The sequence below is a fragment of the Quercus robur genome, chromosome 5, assembly GCF_932294415.1.
Source record: "Quercus robur chromosome 5, dhQueRobu3.1, whole genome shotgun sequence".
Classification (NCBI taxonomy): Eukaryota; Viridiplantae; Streptophyta; class Magnoliopsida; order Fagales; family Fagaceae; genus Quercus; species Quercus robur.
Genome location: NC_065538.1, coordinates 41,153,035 through 41,171,474, shown reverse-complemented (window position 1 = coordinate 41,171,474; position 18,440 = coordinate 41,153,035). Strand labels below are relative to the sequence as shown.

General features: G+C 34.5%; 3 protein-coding genes across 3 annotated transcripts; 1 reads left to right on the top strand and 2 right to left on the bottom strand.

Moving 5' to 3' along the window:
* The first annotated feature begins 3,649 nt into the window (after positions 1-3,649).
* Positions 3,650-4,404, top strand: LOC126728182 (spore wall protein 1-like). Its single transcript, XM_050434047.1, has 3 exons — positions 3,650-3,666; positions 3,842-4,109; positions 4,267-4,404. Exons 1-3 carry the CDS (start codon positions 3,650-3,652, stop codon positions 4,402-4,404), a joined length of 423 nt encoding a protein of 140 aa, XP_050290004.1.
* A 1,041-nt stretch (positions 4,405-5,445) lies between these two features.
* Positions 5,446-8,225, bottom strand: LOC126725945 (stem-specific protein TSJT1-like). Its single transcript, XM_050430969.1, has 4 exons — positions 7,918-8,225; positions 6,871-7,111; positions 6,071-6,191; positions 5,446-5,834 (listed from the first exon to the last, which is right to left on the bottom strand). Exons 1-4 carry the CDS (start codon positions 8,115-8,117, stop codon positions 5,626-5,628), a joined length of 771 nt encoding a protein of 256 aa, XP_050286926.1. The 5' UTR covers positions 8,118-8,225; the 3' UTR covers positions 5,446-5,625.
* A 574-nt stretch (positions 8,226-8,799) lies between these two features.
* On the bottom strand, positions 8,800-17,317 carry LOC126725944 (uncharacterized). The gene is made up of 5 exons (XM_050430968.1): positions 16,699-17,317; positions 12,110-13,073; positions 11,500-12,024; positions 10,408-10,869; positions 8,800-9,236 (listed from the first exon to the last, which is right to left on the bottom strand). Exons 1-5 carry the CDS (start codon positions 17,193-17,195, stop codon positions 8,925-8,927), a joined length of 2,760 nt encoding a protein of 919 aa, XP_050286925.1. The 5' UTR covers positions 17,196-17,317; the 3' UTR covers positions 8,800-8,924.
* Between the last annotated feature and the right edge of the window lie 1,123 nt (positions 17,318-18,440).

Below are 18,440 nucleotides of genomic sequence, written 5' to 3'. Positions count from 1 at the left end.
TTTGCTAGCCCTGCACTTGAGGTTTGCTCGGTTAGAACTTCATTATCTACTTTTATTAAAAATAAGGGTAAATATATATATTTTTACTTTTCTTTTATATTTCTCTCCTCCCAAAACAAAATATCACATAAAAAAAAAAAAAAAAAAAAAAGATCTAAAAGCAAATTTGCGAAATTGTAAAGTTCTGGTTGAAGAACACACCATCTCTTGGTATGAACATTCTTGAGTAATCCAAATAAAAATTCCATATTCACACATATCCAAAAAACAATTTGCAAACTACACTTATATACATAAAATAACCTTAAATTAAAAAAAAAATCCTACACCTTTAGAAACTCACACACAAACAACTATCACCACCACACCAATCTCAAATCCATGGCCAATCCACTGCCGATCTCAGTTTCCACCTCTCTCTCTTCAATCTCAACCAAGGAACCCATGGCCAAAGCTTCACTTGGTTTGTTGTCTTCTCTCTCTCTCTCTCTCTCTCCTCATCTCACACACACACACACACACACACCCAAATAGTAGCCACTACTGATCTTAGATTGGACTACGATGACTTCATTTTTGTTTTGTGGGTCTCTTCTTTTCTTTTTTTTTCTTTTTTCTTTTTGTAGTTTTTTTTGGGTTATGGGCTTATCTGATTTTGGCGTGGTAGTGGTGGTTGATTTGATTTTGGCGGTGGTTGTGTGTTGTCGTTTGCAATTGGTTATGGGTTTTGAAGGTGGTTATGGTGACTATTGGTGGACGAGAGCGAGAGAGAGAGAGAGAGACAACAGAGAAAGACAAATTTGGGCATTTTGATAAAGATGTCAAATGATGAAGAAATTTTTTTGGATCTTTGGTTAATAGTTTCTACGAATTAGAGCCAACTTATGCAAACTATATTAGAAAGGAGATGGGAAAGAAGGCTAGGCTTAACTTTACTTTCATTCAATTAAGTTACAAATTTATTCAATTCAGGTCTTTTGTCTAATTTTGTTAAAAATTTACCATTAAAAAAAATATTTTTCTTACATGAAAAAAAATCTATAAAAATAATGAAATAATTTATAGATTTTTTATGTTAGTAAAAAAAATCTTTTTTCATTAGTTAATTGCATACTTAATGGTGATTTTTTTTTAATAAAAAATTTAGATGAAATCTCAAAATTCTTAGATAATTAAAATAATACAACAAAAAGATAATAAATGAAAATTATCATCATCATGTTTGATGTAATATAGCATATATTATTGTTTGTATATGAAGGCTAGTTCTTTTCTCAAATGCATGTATTGCTTACTAAATTTCTCACAATGCATATTATTGTTGTTTCTATAGAACAATTTTTAAAAAAATTAAAATTGATGAAATCCTACTTAAGATTAATTATGTAACAAAAAATCAAGTAATTAACTATTATCAATTGTAAAAGAGATGCGAATAAAACTTAAATACAAGAACTTAATTAGTAACTTTGCATCTCAAAGGGTAATAAGAACGATTTTTAAACAAAAAATTTTAATAACTATTATATAATTGATATTTAAACATTAAAAATTTCACTTAAATTTATTGCCTTATCCCTAGGCATTAATTAAAAATATTGAGCCAACCTTCTACGCATGCGCGTGTCATGTGTGTGTGTGTGTGTGTGTGTGTGTGTGGGGGGGGGGGGGGGGGGGGGGGGGGGGGGGGGGGGGGGGGGGGGGGGGGGGTGGTGGTTCTTTGTATTATGTAAAGCAACAAGGCTTTGAGGGTATCTAAGAATGGGTTTTGGCTTGGATCCAATGCTCTAGTATACTAGATCCGAGACAATTTGGATACATGTCTAAAATTAACCACAAGTCTATATTGTGTTTTATCTAATTCTCTGAAGTAGAATACCGTAGATTTACTCTCCAAGTGCAAAAAACCATATATGATATATTCTTGAGTTATGAAAATTGGACCATATATAAAATTGGGCCAACGTTGAAGGGAGGAGAAAATAACACAATCAAAGAAAATCTTATTTGGCTAAGTGAAAATTTTCCGGGCTTGATTGTTGGCTATATTTTCTACTCTAGGAATACAAAAACAAGTGGAGGATAAGGTTGACTCAATACAATTGTAAGACCTAAGGTTTTTTTTTTTTTTTTTTTTGAGAATCTATTGTAAGACCTAAGGTGATAAACTGATAATTGATAACTTTAAATGATCATTTTTTATATTTAAATATCACTTAAATAATACCAAAAAAAAAAAAATAGAGGAAGACTCAAAATAACATTAGTAGAGGTAATTAGAAATGACTTGTTAATTAAGGAAATAACAAAAAGTAGGACTTCAAATATAATAGAATGAGGGAAAACAATACATGTGGCCTATCTTAACTTATCTGTCAAGGATCCCCAACAATTTGAGATTTTTAAGGCCAAAATAACATTAGTTGTTGTTATTGTTGTAAAATGCATTATTATTACTTTTTTAAAAATTCTATTATTATTACTTTTTAATATCACCAATTCACTTGCCATAATATTTTTTTAGAATGAAGTTACTACAAATTTGACTGCAAAAAACTTACAAATTAATGTAACAATGAGTGTGATTGGTGACATATTAACAAGCTAATAAATTATTATTTCAATTACTTCTTGTGATTAGTGAAATATCAATTTGTAAGATATATATAGCCAAATTTGTAATATTTCTAGCACTACTCAATCTTTTGGGCATTAAAAATGTTGGAGGAAAAACTGTATAACTCCTTTTTTTTTTTTTTTTTTTTTTTTTAATAAAAAAAATCACTTGTTATCCCATACATTTAGAGGCAAACTTTAGTAGGAGCCCTACCCCAAGAACTAAAGCCTAGGACCGGCTGGAGCATAACAAAGCCAGTCTTTATGGTTACTTTAGTAAAATTACTCCTAAAATGGAAGCCAAGGCAACGATCTTGCACTCACTAAGACTGTGTTGGTTTGAAGGAAGTCAATGCCCCATACTCTACACGTAAGCGTATTTGGGATGTAGATGGAAAGATAAAGGAGAGAAAGATAACTAAAAATAATAATAATAACAAAATATTATTTTACTATTTTTGTTATAAATTATAAATTAATAATTAATTACGAGAATATAAAAATAATTTCAAAAAAAAATTCAATAAATTTCAAGGATATAAGAGTAATTAAATAATTTTATGGTGTTGGAGCTTTTTTTTTTTTTTTTTTTTTTTTTTTTTTTTTTTTTTTTTTAATTTGTGGTATCACTCGAAACCATTTCATTTCGATTTAGAATCCACATTTCCTTTATCTCTCCTCTTTAATTTACTTCTAACCAAACGAAGAAAAAAGAATTATTTTTTTTTTCTCCTCCCTTCTCTCCCATTCCCTCCAACCAAACATAAACTAAAAAAAATAGTGCAATTAACAACACGTAATTCTTGAGTCACTCAACACAAACACCATGAGTGATACCTGATTCCCATTACAAAATGCATGATGTATACATATGATCTCATTATTTGCCCTATCTCACTCTACCACAGCCAACTTCATTCTTTAAGTGCGCCTTGTTCACTCAAAGCAAATCAACCACCCTTGCATACCAGTCACTATATAATACCCTTCACGAGCACGAGCCATAGCAGTTTGAGCAAGGAATTAGTTAAAAATGGCAGCGATTAGATCGTATGCTTATCTAGCCTACTTTCTAGTTTTTCTAAGCTGGGGATTTTGCAGTGCTCATAGACCAGTTCTCACTTTCAAGGATGAACCAGTAGCTGATAAACCAGGGGGTCTTGGCATCCAAAAAAGATTTGAAGGAATATGGTCAATGGTCATGGGGAAATGGTGGTGGTGGCAGCATTGGGTTTAGTCCAAGTGGGATTAGTGGTACTATCTTTAGTCCTCGTAGTGGTCAGGGTTCTGGGGTTGGTGTAGATGCTGGACCTGGTGGTTCTGGGGGTCAAGCTAGTGGTTCAGCTGGAGGTGGAACTAGTAGTACTGGTTCTGGTTCTAGTTCTGACAGTGGAAAAGTTAAAGGTCATGAAGGTTCTAGCAATGGTGCAGACAGTGGTTCTGGTTCTTCTGGTAGTGGTTTTGACACTGGGTCTAGAAGTGGTGGTGGTTATGTGAGTTGGGGGGACAATCCCATTGGTAGGTCTTCCTGGTTATGGCTCTGGATTGGATGGCCCACCGCTATGCACATTAGTGAGTCTTCTTGAATTTGGTTCAATTAAACTGTACGTTGATTGTGGGAACTATACACCTGTGTTTGGTTCAATTAAGGTCCATGATGGTGAGGATCTTAGTGGCCCAAAGGGTTCACTCATGGAAGCACTGGCAAGGATTCAGGACATAATTAATCATCATGATGATCAAAAGCACACTACTACTGAGGATGCCATAGCCCCAGAGTCAGGGTAGTCGGACCGGGGCTAGCTAGCTAGGCCTCTCAGCAAATAATTTAACCAAAATAAGTGTGTTAGCTAAACATAACCATTTACTATTGTAAGCACTAACCGCTGTTTATCTCTTAAAAAAATCTTCAAACCATGTTTTTACTATACATCCAACAGATGATTGAATATTATAGTTTCTGAAATCTATTTAAAAATGAAATATTGTAAATCCTTATAAATTACAGTACGTTTGAAAAAAAAAACAAAAAAACCAATAAATTTCTGAATTAAATTAAAGCAAACATCTGAGTCGATTGTTGGATGAATTACAACATGCTTTGTAACATCCCAGTCAGTCAGACAAAAAAAAAAAAAACAAAAAAAAAATGAAAGTCAGATTTTTAATGGGTCTCACGTTCCACCTACTCCACAGTCCACCCATTCCCACCACACATTTCACTCCACCTTATCTTCCCTCTTTGGCCGGCTCACTCTTCCTTTCTTTTCATTTTTTTTTTTTTTTTTTGTCTAACTGACTGGGACGTTACATACTTTCCCCTAGATATTTAGACCTATGTCACTTGAAATCCGAAATTTTAAATCACATGTTTCTTAAGGTAAGGTGTAATCCTAAAAGCATGTTGTAAGATAACAGGACAACAGTCAATATGCCCACACCTACATTTACGCTATGTGTAAATTGTTTGTTCCTCTTAAATCAATTGCCACTTAAATTACTTTAATTAGTAACCATTTAGCCTAGGATCATAAAGATTAGCTTTAGAAGAAAAAGAAATAGTACAAGAAGTAGTCCTTTCCTTCTTGAAAAAGGGTGTCTAGTGTAAACTTCTGTATCAGGTATGAATTATTGGACGCAGGTGAAACTACCAAACAATTTAAAGAGAGCCTTTTGAAGTTCTAAATATTCATTTGGTGGAAAGAGCAAAAAAAGATGTAATAAGTCTACTTACACAATAAATTTTGCAACTTTTTCATAATTGTTAAGTTGGCAAGTTGTCTGGTGTATAATAATCATGATGTTAGAGGTGAATTCATGTAAAAGTGATATTGTACCAATTGCAATTTTCCACCTTAACAAGTTGTGAAATTTATTGGGTCTCTAGCATTACTTCAATGAAAACTAACATGCTGTACTCCTTCCTTTTTTCATCAAACATGAACCATTAACACATTTCTAGAACATTGGCCTTATTACAACACAGTTTGATTACCAGCTTGCAAAATCTCAGATATTTTCTTTCCCAGGGACAGCAGCATTTTCTGCCCAATTTGCTGCACTTCCAGTGCGTGGAATGCTAGGGAGCCTTGTGTACAAGTCCACCTGAAACATTACTCTACAAATGAGGCCATTGTCATCTTCACGAGCAATTGCTCTAACCTTGTAAAGTGGATGATCAAAGCTTTTAAGCCCACTTCCATTCATGAAAATGCACCCTGTTATGCCATGCATTAGCCATTAGGAAAAACCACTTTTCAGCATATCAAAATAGCACATGTAGCTTATAGCTGTAGAGGAAAGAACTTTACAAAACTTAAGAATTCATGAAATGACTGTTACAAGATATCATTTAAGTTTGGTTGAGATTATTTTTTTAGTAATTTCCTTGAGTTTTTAATTGCTAGGAGCTACCAAAGAGAGCAATATGCAAAAAAGAGTGAGCTGAACTAACCAGGAGGAAAAGGTGCACAAGATTTTCCACAGGCCTCTCTTGTAATATTGAGATCATTGCAGCAAACCAAGGATCCATCACCGGTTATTCCCCAATGAAGTTCTATGCATCCTTCACGATCCTAAAAATGGTAGCAACAATTACTAGCATTGTCACATAATATTTTTCTCTTTAGTATCTAGCATTTCTTATTACAAAGGGTGTGCTGCCTTGGACATCTCATGCGAAGCTAAGGACTCCAATGTGAATTAACATTCCGACCCCCAAAAAAGTGATTCAAGCGTCATACAATGGCATTTAATAGAAATTATAGCATAGCATCCATCATCGCAAACGATGATAAGTCATTATTGTTCCCTTTGCATTTAAAATTTGGTGATGACCATGTTTTTTATGGTCTGTCTTTGTCAGAGATTAACTTTCATTTCATTGTTCAAGTACAATGCAGTGATTCAATTTTATCTCTACTAGAGAAATTATTCTATACTTTGGAGAAACACTCCTCTCACGTAATAGAAGATCTCACTAATAAAATTCATGATAGGATCCATCATTCATGTAAGAGAAGAGGAAACATCACTCGAAAGTGTTGTACAAGCATATACATGCTAGGTCCAAAACATTGACAATGTCATGTTCAGAGTTAAACAAAGTTGAATAGAAAACAAGGTAAGTTGATATTGTAGAAAAATTCCAAAATGAATCGCTATATATAAATATAATTTATGTAACCTAGTTCTAGTGTTGTTAAAGTTAATCTACAAACCAATACAAAATAAGTATTATAGGCTTGAACTCACCCGGGCTATAAAAAGTGTTCCAGATCTAGCATCAAAGAGAATGAATGCAAATTTTCCTTCAAGATCTTTAATGACTTGATCAGATGGGTAGGGTGCTCGATCTCTTAGAACCTTATAAACTTCAACTATAACCATGGCATCTGTGGCTTGTCTTGAAAGACCATAATGTCGTCTTAGTTCAGTTGTGTTCTCTAGAGCCCCAGTAATAACGCAGAAGATATCATCTGTGACTACAATAGACCTTATAACATAGAAATGAGCCAGTTAATTTAGTGCACTTAAATTTATTTTATACTTTTTTTTTTTTTTAAATAATTCAATAGTTACAATGGGTATAGGAAATTTGAACTTAGATATCTCCATTGAAAACACCAAAAGTTATCAGTTCAGCTATAAAATTTTTGGCATACTTATTTTTAAAGTTTCAGATAATTTGACAATCTCTAGCAAAACTTCAAGCTTGCTTTTATAAGGTTAACTCTTTTTTTTTTTTTTTTTTTTTTTTGAGAAGCTTACAAGGTTAACTTCTATTTTCAAAAGCAAGAAAAGCACTCTATCATTGTTTTGTATAAGCATTTTCCATTAACTACGTCACCGTGTAATTTTAATTGAATTGAAAGGTTTTCAAAAGTATATAGTTTAATTTGAAATCAGCCTTAAGTTATGAGGTTGAAAATGTAACTTTCTCAATCTAATTTTTCAAAACTCCTTATAAAATTGATAATTTGATGTGATAAGGTGACACTGTTGGTCCTATAAAGATTTAAATAAAGCCTCTTCCATGGATTTTACTATCCCAATTTGGTAGCAACTATATTTGTAAAATAATAAATCTAGTGACATAAAATTTTTATAATTTTTTTTCATAATGATGACAAATTAAGTTAGTGTAAAATAAAAGTAGTGTCGATGGTGAGCTTTTATAAAAGTGATTTACAGCCATCAATCATAATTTACCAAACTTACCACCTTAGCAAATGTTGAATGTTGAATTTTTTTTTTTTTTTTTTTTTGGTTGATAATAATAGCAATATTGTTATGTAATACCTGGGCTGTGATGGACTTTCATTTTCATGTGATGAAGCCATAAAATTCCAATTTGCAAGGCTGTAAACCGTGGAGTCTGGCCACAATGACCGAACAATATCAACTATATCTTGCCGGGATTTCATAGTTTCTAACCCCATTGAAGGAAGCTTCAGCTCCTCTGGTGGGTTCCCTATTGCTTTCTCAAAAACAGCCAACATTTTCAAGCAAAATTTCAAAAACAGCTATTGCTCTGAATAGAAACTAATACATATACTTCGGTGAATTAAATAGAGGTGAGCTTCATAGATGCTTTTATATTTCTTCTTATTATTTTTACTTTTTTATACTTATCATTATTTGTTGTAGTACTTGAATCAAAGTTTGCTACCTCAGGCTCACAAGAGTGCTGTGTTGGTAGTAATCCATGTGGCAGCTGTAAGGTTTGCTCGAGTGATACGTGTAACGTGCACGTGTCTAACCAAGGTTGCTGTGCCTGTGACACGCAGCATGCATAGTGCCAAAACCAAAAGTCTCTTGTTTATGCTTCAGGATCAGGAGGTGTCTGTTAAATTCAACAGTCAAATGTTCATCGGATAAATAAAGACAAAACTCAATTAACGGTTTGGAATAATAGTAAAATGAATGAACTATTCTGGAAAACAAAAGGATAGGTACATATATTTTTGGTCCTTTTTCCTTTGCCTTCTTATTCTTCCCATCTTTTTACCTACAAATATAACATCAAAGAATGACCTGTGTATCATCCAAACATAACATTCTTTCGGGACCAGAGTTGTACTAGATACTGATTAAATATATTGTGGTGATCATATATTGGCTTTAATTCTAGATTGAACAAGTTCATGAAGGTTGTGGAGACAAAAGGTAGAGAATTGGAAGTGGCACGAAGCAATCAAACTCAATGAACTATGATTACTGACTGTGAGTCATTCAACCCATGTATATATACAATTCAAAACTGGTCACAAGTATGACATACTTCATTGGACCAAGCAACTGAGGTTTCACTTAATATAAGCAACTGTACATCCATAATTCATTGGACTTTCTTGTTCATACTTGACTATACGTGGATGATTGTTTAATATCTCAAGTGCACGCTCCTTAACAGCCCCAGTGCCCATCCCATGTATGACAAATAGAACCGAATATGGTCCACTTGCAGAGATGGCCATTTCGAGGTGGTACGAAGCTTCTTCCACTCGTTTACCACGTAAATCCACTGTGTTCTTTGATGTCTGCACCAATGGGCCATATGAAACCTCCTCGCCCTTTTTTGGCTCTGGAAGAGCCTGGAGCTTTTTGCTCTGCTGACCCTACAGTATTGATGTAAACAATCAGATTCATGTCTGTTAAATGTCAATGAAGATGACTAGTTCAAACAATTGCCACACAATCCCAACCAATGTTCAAGGATAAATCTTTTTTTTTTTTCTTTTTTCAAGTTTCAGAATAAACAGTTAAAGAAGGATTATGTGTTTACATCATGATTAAGATCTGTCTCAACTAAAAGGAATAGGATCCAACAAGTTGAAGTGCAATATGTGTACTTGTATAAAACATACTGCCATATTCTGGGGTTAGAACTTGAAGAGAACTAAATGCGATGATTAAATGTCACATTGTACTCAATTACGTGAACTGAAGTTAAAACTTTAACTTGGCTTGTGAAAGGAATTTATCTTTCAGGTTTCACCAATAAAGTAAAAATGGTAGGAATAACTTGAAAACAAATGTCTACAAGAACAGAAACTGACTGCCGTTAATATTATAGAGTGCGGTGTGCAGGGAAGAGACTTCCTTCATGTAAAAGGCATTAGAGGGACAAGAACACCCGAGAAGAAATGTATAATAATAACAGTGAAAAAAAAAATCATTTCCAAGGCCTTATATACATTGCTCTAGAAAAAACAGGATTGCACGAAGGGTTTCACATAGGAGAACTCATGCAGTCTGGATTGTGGTGAGTTGAGTGGTATTGAGAGTATGAAATTGATGGGTACTTAGAAGTGTGACTATAAATACGAGAAGATTATACTCCAATGAAACAAGAGCCTGGAACAAACTTGAAAAAGCTTATGCAAAGTAGTAAACTCATCGAGAGAAAGAGACAGTCAAGTGTTACAGTTTCATAGAGCTTCAACTGATGCAAATGCAATACACATAATTCATTATAAACAAGTGGAAAATGACTGTAGTGGCATGCCACCGATGACATGAGGATGGTATGTGAAAGTAAGCTTAGATGGAAACACTTGATGTCAAGGTGGAACCATGGAAGAATGTGCTTGTGTACAAAGGGGCCTAACTTCCTCAGGCAAAGTCAAATTAATCAAATTCATTGGGATCATTTCGCCTAATGCCCCTACTTGCTTAGCCAAATCCTTTTATGTGCAAAAGGGATTAGGCCCTACAATTTATGGTCAGTTAACAACTAATCTAGATGAGAAATGTCTTAACTTCTGCAAAGCACTACTTAGTACATACCTGCCTTCTCAAACGTGGGGCATATCTAGTTTCAGTATTCCTTTCGCTACTTGCAATAGATCTGATGTTGCTTTTCTTTACACGGACCTTTATTTGACCATGTTGTACTAGGACAGTTTCATCATCTTCAGGTGCTTCAACCACAGTAGCTAACTTACGTCCCAATCCCGTCACCTGGACTTGCTCTCCAATTTGAGGTGTATAAGATTTGGAATCTGTATCATTGACAGAATAAGCATCACGAGGACAGTGAGCTTCAACTATAGAGGCAATTTCTGATTCTGATTTCTTGATCAGTGAATTAAACTGATCAGCACTGGCAATTCTGAGTCCATTTTCAAACTCCTGTATCACAACATCCAGCTGAGATTTTGCAGTCTTTAATTCTTTCTGGACCTGTTGGGTTTCCTTCACCCTAAGAGCTGTCTCACGCCCACCAAGATCCTCTGCTTCATTTTGGATCTACACCCATAAAATTATTTGGGGGGTGGGGGGAAGCAGAAAATATTATCAAACAACTATCACAATAATTAATTCAAGAATGGCAAATCATTCAAAATCCAAGTTGCTGCGATTAGAAACAAAAGAGTTACGTTTGAATTTTGACATGTAGTCTAACTTTGACAATACCACTAAGTTCTATTAAAAATTCAAATTTTCTTTTTTTAGAAATATGAAAAAGTTAATAATGGAATAAAATAGCCTTGATTTGACAATTTTTAAAAAATGCAAGTTCTTAAAAAATAACCCAATTACTTCATCCTAGTTTCTCCTCACTGTAGTTTGGCACCCTACTTAAATTAACTCTCAACCATTTAAATGGGAACTTACAGATAATTTGACAACCACAAGAAACACCAAAACAAAAACTTGGTCCTGGGTTCAATGCCCGCACAAAGAGGCACAGCAGATGGCCCTACCATGGGCCATCAGTGCTAATATTAGCAAAGCATTGGTGCACCCAATAAATTATTTGATTCCCACTGTCAGTGCTCAGAACCTTGCTAGGACTAGGTTGGACTTCAAAACATTAACCTTGACCCTATATAGAAATTTAAGCATTCTCTGACAGATATGAACTTATAAAAATACCTCATGATATAGATCCAAAATTTCTGCATGAAGAGATCCAGCTCTTCTGGCCTGAGCTTCTAATCTGTTTCTTTCCTCTACTAGTGATTGATATAACAAACCTTTCCGCTCTTGCTGATTTTCAGGCTTTAATTGTTCCACCCATTGTTGTGCACGTTCAATTATATTTAGATCAAAACCAATTGATTTAGCAATACTCAAGGCATTTGAATTCCCAGTGCTTCCCCAGAGGACCTGATAAGTAGGTTGTAAGGTTTCTAGTGAAAATTCCATGGCTGCATTCTCGAACTGACTATCCTTTTCTTTCAGGAGACTCAAATCCGCATAATGAGTGGTCACAACGGCCAAGTTAACACGGTCTTTGAGATACTGCAAGATGCTGGTGGAAAGGGCCACACCTTCTGAAGGATCTGTTCCACTACCAATTTCATCAATGAGGACAAGTGATTCTCTTGAGGCCACTTCTAAGATGTTACAGATCCGTGTTATGTGACCACTAAAAGTTGAGAGACTTTGTTCCAAAGACTAAAATAAAAAACCAGAGTAAGACTAAGCAGGAACAACTAAAAGAACTAAGAATTTATATGCCATAAACAAGGTAAACAACTACCTGGTGATCTCCAATATCAGCTAGAACAAGATCGAACCACGGAATTTGTGGGCGGTTCTTAGCAGGTAAAAACATGCCAGCCTTTGACATAAGAGATGCCACACCTAAGGTTTTCATGGAAGCAGTTTTCCCTCCTGTATTTGGCCCTGATATCACAACCACCCTGGTTCCACATTTAATTTTAATGTCTATTGGCACAGGATAAGCAGATGCACCTCTTAACATACTTAAAGAAGTCATTGTGCCATTTCCATCACCCAAGTGAACTGAATTGCCAGAGTTGGATGTGATGACATCTGAAGAACTTCTCAGAGAGGACTCAAGGAGCAGAGGATGTTGTATACCATCAATATCTACTGACAGAGCACAATCTTCTTCTTCATTAAAATTTATTGCCTCACAACCCTGTGAAGTGATAATTGGACAGACCCCATTCATCCACTGAGCATAGGCAGCCCTTGCAAAAGCAAGATCAACTTCTAAAATTCTATCCAACAAATACCTTATCTCTATTTCTGATTCCGCTATTTCAGATGTAAGTAAGCTCAAAATTGCTATCTCCTCAGCTTTCTCAGAGTTTGAAAGCTTCACTTCCATGTTGTTCAACTCTATAGCTTCTTTGGGTTCCATAAAGTATGTTGCACCAGAACCACTAACATTTAATATTACACCATCTGGAAGTAGATGTCGGTGGGAAGCCCTAATACCAACACACATTCTAGACCGACGCTTGGTTATGAGAGGTCTGTCAATTGCCCCAGCCTGAAAAATCTGAGATGACACTCCCTTCAACAAAGAATCCAAACTTTCCAAGTTCCTCTTCCTTTCTGACCTAATGATCTCCAAATCTTCACTAGCTCTATCAAGGATTATTAACAAATTGCAATCAATGCAAAATCCTATTTTATGCTCTAACTCCACTTGGAAATTGCAGTGCTTAAGTATTTCAAGCAGAGGCAAGTACCTGTTTGAATACAAATAGAAACATAAATTTTCATTTCCTTATTATAACATCAAAATCATGCAGGAAGCTCCTGCTTTCAGTTGTATGAAAATGTAGAAAAAGAAGCACAGCACTCTATATGTGACAGTCCCCTTAAAACAAATTTTTATACTGACACCCTTACTGTGACATGAGAACTCATTACCTTATGATAAATGCTTCTCCCCGACTGCCAACCAATAAGGACAACCTATCCAGGGATGTAGCAAAGAAAATTGCTTAACATAGAAGCAGCAGCTTTCAGAGCCTGGTGACACCTATTTTGGAAAAAAAACAATATCCTCTTTATTGTCTTGAACCAAGTCAAAAAAAGAACTGTGAAGATTCAAACTCACGAACCATTTTAAAATAAAGGCTAACTCTAGGCACAGTTTGATGCAGCAAACCATGTCAATGCAGGAGCTCCTAACCTCTAAGACTCTACCCCTAGGCTTTCTGGAATATATCTAGCAGAAAAAGATTAACGATCAACATATAGCATTCTTTTACCATATCTCTTTCCAAAATCTATTACCTTTTAGATCAACAGCTTGGTTACTAATAAATTCTCAAAATGCATCTATTTGTTATAATCAGAATGCAAACCATAACACCCAAAGAACAAAACAAAGACACATCAACAAAACCCAAAAGCCAACTAAAGAAGACCAATAAAACCGAGACTTCCCACTTAAACCAAAATTAACTCCAATCAGTTTTTACCTACACATCAAAAAGATCAGAAAAATTTATAAAAATTTATAATTAAAAAAAAGAAAAAAAAAAAGCATCCATACATCAGGAATACAATACTCATTATGAACTTGCAACACCACAAATAGCTCTCCTAATAATCTCCACCATTACCCCCTCCCCCTCTCACCACTCTCAAAGTCCCACTTCTTATAAAGCTTATAAGTTATATCACTTATCTATTTATTTTCTTACATTTGCACTCTTCTTCATCATATTCTCATATTCCATCTTTCGCAAAATTAAAGTTTTTCAACTTTTAGAATAATTACTCTAATCACCATTGCTTCTGCATTTTGTTTCTCTAATATATGACACGCCATACAAACTCATCAGACCAAAATATCAATTCCAACTACAAATATATTGATGATAATAGTCAATAGACTCAATACAATTATTGGATAAAGTTCAAGTTCCAAATGATGTAACTCTTTGTTAATGCCAAGAGCCTTGTAAGATTAACTGACACCTCTTGATGTTTCCAACAAAGATATCCAAGATCCAAATCCCCCACCCCCAACTATTGAATTACCCACAAAAATGACATTATTGCTTAATAGCATTTTATAGGATTTTCAAAATCTCACACTTGGATTATATGTTCTCTCAAATTTCAAGTCAATTGATTTTTTTTTTTTTTTTTTGATAATTAATAAGACTTATATTCATCATGAAAGAACGGAAACAGCAAATACAGGTGTTCATGATGGTGAAAAAAAAAAACAACAAAAAAAAAAAAAAAAAAAAAAAAAAAAAAGAAAGAATAAGAAGAGCAACTTAAGGGGCACTTCTAAGGGAAGAAAAAAACTCCAAAATAGAAGAACAGTTTGAAGAACCCCAGAACCTAGTCCATTCAAAAAGAGTATTTTGGCTGAGAGCTTGTAACTGATCAAGCGTTCTCTCCAGAGCCTCAAAAGAGCACCGATTTCTTTCCAACCAAACAACCCACATCAAACAGCCAGGAACCATATTCCATATGTCCAAAGCAAATTTCCCCAACCAATTACTCCAACAAGACACCAAACTCTCCACAGAACCTAGCATGACCCATTGAATCCCAAAGCTTGTAACATTTGCACCCACAAAGAATAAGCTATAGGACAGTGAATGAGAAGATGGTCCACAAATTCCGTAGAACAGCAGCACATACAGCACCTATTCGCCAAAGGGAGGCCTTGTAGCATCAAATTATCCAAGGTAAGAATTTGACCATGGGCTGCGGTCCACAAGAAGAAAGCCACCCTCTTAGGAACCTTGACTTTCCAAATCCCCTTCCATGGGAAGCAAGAAAGAGATGTACCCTAATCTTATAATAGAAAAACCGAGTATCAAACTTACCATTCCCATTAAGACACCAATGGGGTCTATCACACCCAATACCTCTTGGGATCCAAGACTGAATGAGTTCTAGTAAAGAGAAGGCAACCTCAAATTCCCTCTCATGAAAATTCCTATAAAATCTCACGTTCCAAAATCTACTACTCCCATCCTCCTGATGATCCAACAAGTTAGAAATACAAGCTTCCTTGTCACTAGAACACGCATATAGCTGAGGATAGAGCATTTTAAGTGAGGTATCCCCAACCCACCTATCATGCCAAAAACATATGCGGGAACCATCACCCACCACAAAAGCCAAGTGTTTGGAGAACCTCTCCCAATTAAAATATAAAATCTATGAATATACCGCAAACTATCAAAACTAAGTGTGTGTTTGGCATTGGCTTAAAAATCCAACTTTTTTTACTATTTAGCTTATTTTTATTACTATTCATGGGTTTCATTGCACTTTTTGGTACTATTCCTGAGCCTCACTATACTATTTCAACTACTTTTTAGCTTTATCTACAGTACTTTCAATAAAAAAATTTCAGTTTCAACTAAATAAGCTGTTTCCAAACAGACACTAAGTATGTGTTTGGCTCCAAATTAAAAAACCAGCTTATTTTACTATTCAGCTTATTTTTGCTACTATTCATGGGTCCCACTGCACTTTTTGGTACTATTCATGGGTCTTACTGTACTATTTTAGCTAACTTTTACATTTATCTACAGTACTTTCAGCAAAAAGTTTTCAATTTCAGCAAAATAAGTAGATCTCAAACAGACTCTAAGAATAGTGCATGCCCTTACTATAACATCTAAAATCAAAATGAATTTTTAAGCACCATGCGTATTTTAAGTCAGGCAAACCAAAATGTATAAATGATTTGGTTTGACTTTGAGCTGAAAATCCAAACAAATACCCCCCCCCCCCCCCACACACACACACACACACACAATGGAGACAAAAAAAGGAAAAAAAAATAGAATTTGAACCTATGGTGTAGTCGATCCTAGTTTTGTTATTCGATGATATCCTAGTTATGTTATTAGGATAATATTCATTGGAAATTTTGCAAAACAATATCATTTTAGTAATAATTATGTAAATTAGCATTGCTTTTAAACTATTTGGAAATCTAGCCTTTTTATTAAAATCATGTTTCATGTTGAAATTGTGTTTTTGACACTTATAATTCAGCTCAGTTAAGTCAGTTGAAATCGTAGAAATATGATTCTAAAGAAAAGGCCATATTCCCAAATAACTGTTTTGCCAATTTAAATAATTATCATTAATTAATTAAGACATTATTATTTTGCAAATTTTCCCTAATATTCAGTATGAAGCTGTTTATGCTATAAGTTGTAAAAATTGAAGTGGCAAAATTGTAATTAGAATTAGATGGTGTAAAGCTAGGGTTTCATTAAAGCTAAATTAAATTAAATCCTTCTCTTTTTTCTTTTTTTGAGAAACAAATTAAATCCTTCTCTAATTCTAATAATAATAATAACAGTAGTAGTAAAGTACCTTTCAGTTTCAGAGCAATCTCCGGTATTAACCAACTGTTTCAAGTTCTCGAACAAGAGCTTCGCGGCTCGGAGCGTTCGCCGAATCGCGCAGAGCTCCGAAATCGAGAGCAACTCGCGCGAAACAGCCGAGTTCAAAATCCCCGAGACATCCTCGATCCCCGAGAAATCCAATGGCGGAGAATCCATCATCATCATCATCGCCGACGCTGCCGCCGCCGCCGCCGTCTGATCGAGAAGCTTGTGGCTCTCCTCCGGAGTTTGGCCCAAGGGGATCTTGGCTTTCTGCGCGGCCGAGAATCCCATGGTGGTGGACGTGAACGATGAGAGTTGTTTGCAGAGTGACGGCCATTCTAGGGTTTCGAGGGTTTCGGATTGGAGGGTCTGGGAGAGAGTGACTGACTCGGGCGAGTTGGAATTGAGCGCTTTCACTTTGGGGAAGAGAACTGGAGGGGCTTTGTGGGCGACGGAGGTGAATAGGAGATTGGTGAGTTGCATGGGGAACGAGTTGACTCGGTGCGTTGGGATTGAGTTTGGGTCGAGTCGGCGTGAGAGAAATTTTACTTACATTTGCATTTTTTGAATCTTATCCTTTTGAATTATGGAGGCAAAAGGCCACGTTGAAGTGGAAACCACGATATACACAGCGTTTTTTTTTTTTTTTTTTTTCTTCACTCCCCGTATCATTTGAAAAAATAAAAAATAAAAAAAATGTTTTACTGAAATTCATTTTAGATTTTAATTTATTTTGGTTCAACTAGTTCTTTAACTTTTAAATTTATTCAAATCATATCTTTTGTGTAAAGCAAAGATATTGTTACATACATGATTATGTAGTAGCAAAAAGAAAGCAACATATACCCAAGGGTCATGTGCAATACACATGATCAAGTGAACATTTGTCACTTTTCTTTTTGTAGTCACATAATATGTAGCAAAACTTTTCCCTTTGTCTAATTCTATTTAAAAAAAAAATTATGCAATTAACTAATAATAAAAAAATTAAAAATTCTCCCATTAAATATTTTTATTAATTTTATATATTTTTTAGGTGAAAATAATATTTTTTTAATGCCAATTTTTAAAAAATAAAATTGGATAAAAAACCTTAATTAAATAAATTTGAAACTTAAAGGACTAATTGAACAAAAGTAAGTTTAAAGACTAAAATGAATTTCAACTAAACTTGGAGAATGCATTTTACATTTTAGCCTAAAATAAAAAAATCACATTTTAGCTAATTAAACTCAAAATTCACCCACATATGTTCATATAAAGTTGTGTAAAAATATAAAGTCACCCTGTAATATTTACAATAACATTATTCATTTTTTTTTCTTTACATATCCCAAGAATGAAAGAAGACATTAAACGGTAGTTGTTATGTTTAAATCCATCCTTGCTTGAACAAGTTGATGCTTCTATATGATTCTATCATTAACTAAAATTCTCTAATAGTGACTTTGATGATTTAAAAATATAATTGAAATCCAAAACTATAACCAAAAATTTTTTTTTTTTGATGTAAGTATATTGAATCATCACTAATAATCAATTTCCAATAGTTTCTCAAAAAAAAAAAAAAAAATCCAATAAATTTAATGTTTCAAGTTTTATAGACAAGTCTTCCACACAACTTACCATATGACCACATACCAAACAATCTCTTTCTCTCCACCAAAATCAAAATAGGAAATTAGAATTTAGCTTTCCTTCACTATGCATAGCCTTAACTAAGGTAAA

What these genes read in the sequence shown, in the direction of transcription:
- LOC126728182 (XM_050434047.1), top strand. An exon ending in CTAGAAGTGGTGGTGGTTAT is followed by an intron (nt 4,110 to 4,266) that starts GTGAGTTGGGGG and finishes GGTTCAATTAAG; the next exon opens with GTCCATGATGGTGAGGATCT.
- LOC126725944 (XM_050430968.1), bottom strand. Translation starts at nt 17,195, where the DNA reads ATGCAACTCACCAATCTCCTATTCACCTCCGTCGCCCACAAAGCCCCT. An exon ending in GATTGCTCTGAAACTGAAAG is followed by an intron (nt 13,074 to 16,698) that starts GTACTTTACTAC and finishes GTATTCAAACAG; the next exon opens with GTACTTGCCTCTGCTTGAAA. An exon ending in CCCCACGTTTGAGAAGGCAG is followed by an intron (nt 9,237 to 10,407) that starts GTATGTACTAAG and finishes TCAATACTGTAG; the next exon opens with GGTCAGCAGAGCAAAAAGCT.
- LOC126725945 (XM_050430969.1), bottom strand. Translation starts at nt 8,117, where the DNA reads ATGTTGGCTGTTTTTGAGAAAGCAATAGGGAACCCACCAGAGGAGCTG. An exon ending in GAACACTTTTTATAGCCCGG is followed by an intron (nt 6,192 to 6,870) that starts GTGAGTTCAAGC and finishes TACCATTTTTAG; the next exon opens with GATCGTGAAGGATGCATAGA. An exon ending in TTGTGCACCTTTTCCTCCTG is followed by an intron (nt 5,835 to 6,070) that starts GTTAGTTCAGCT and finishes ATGGCATAACAG; the next exon opens with GGTGCATTTTCATGAATGGA.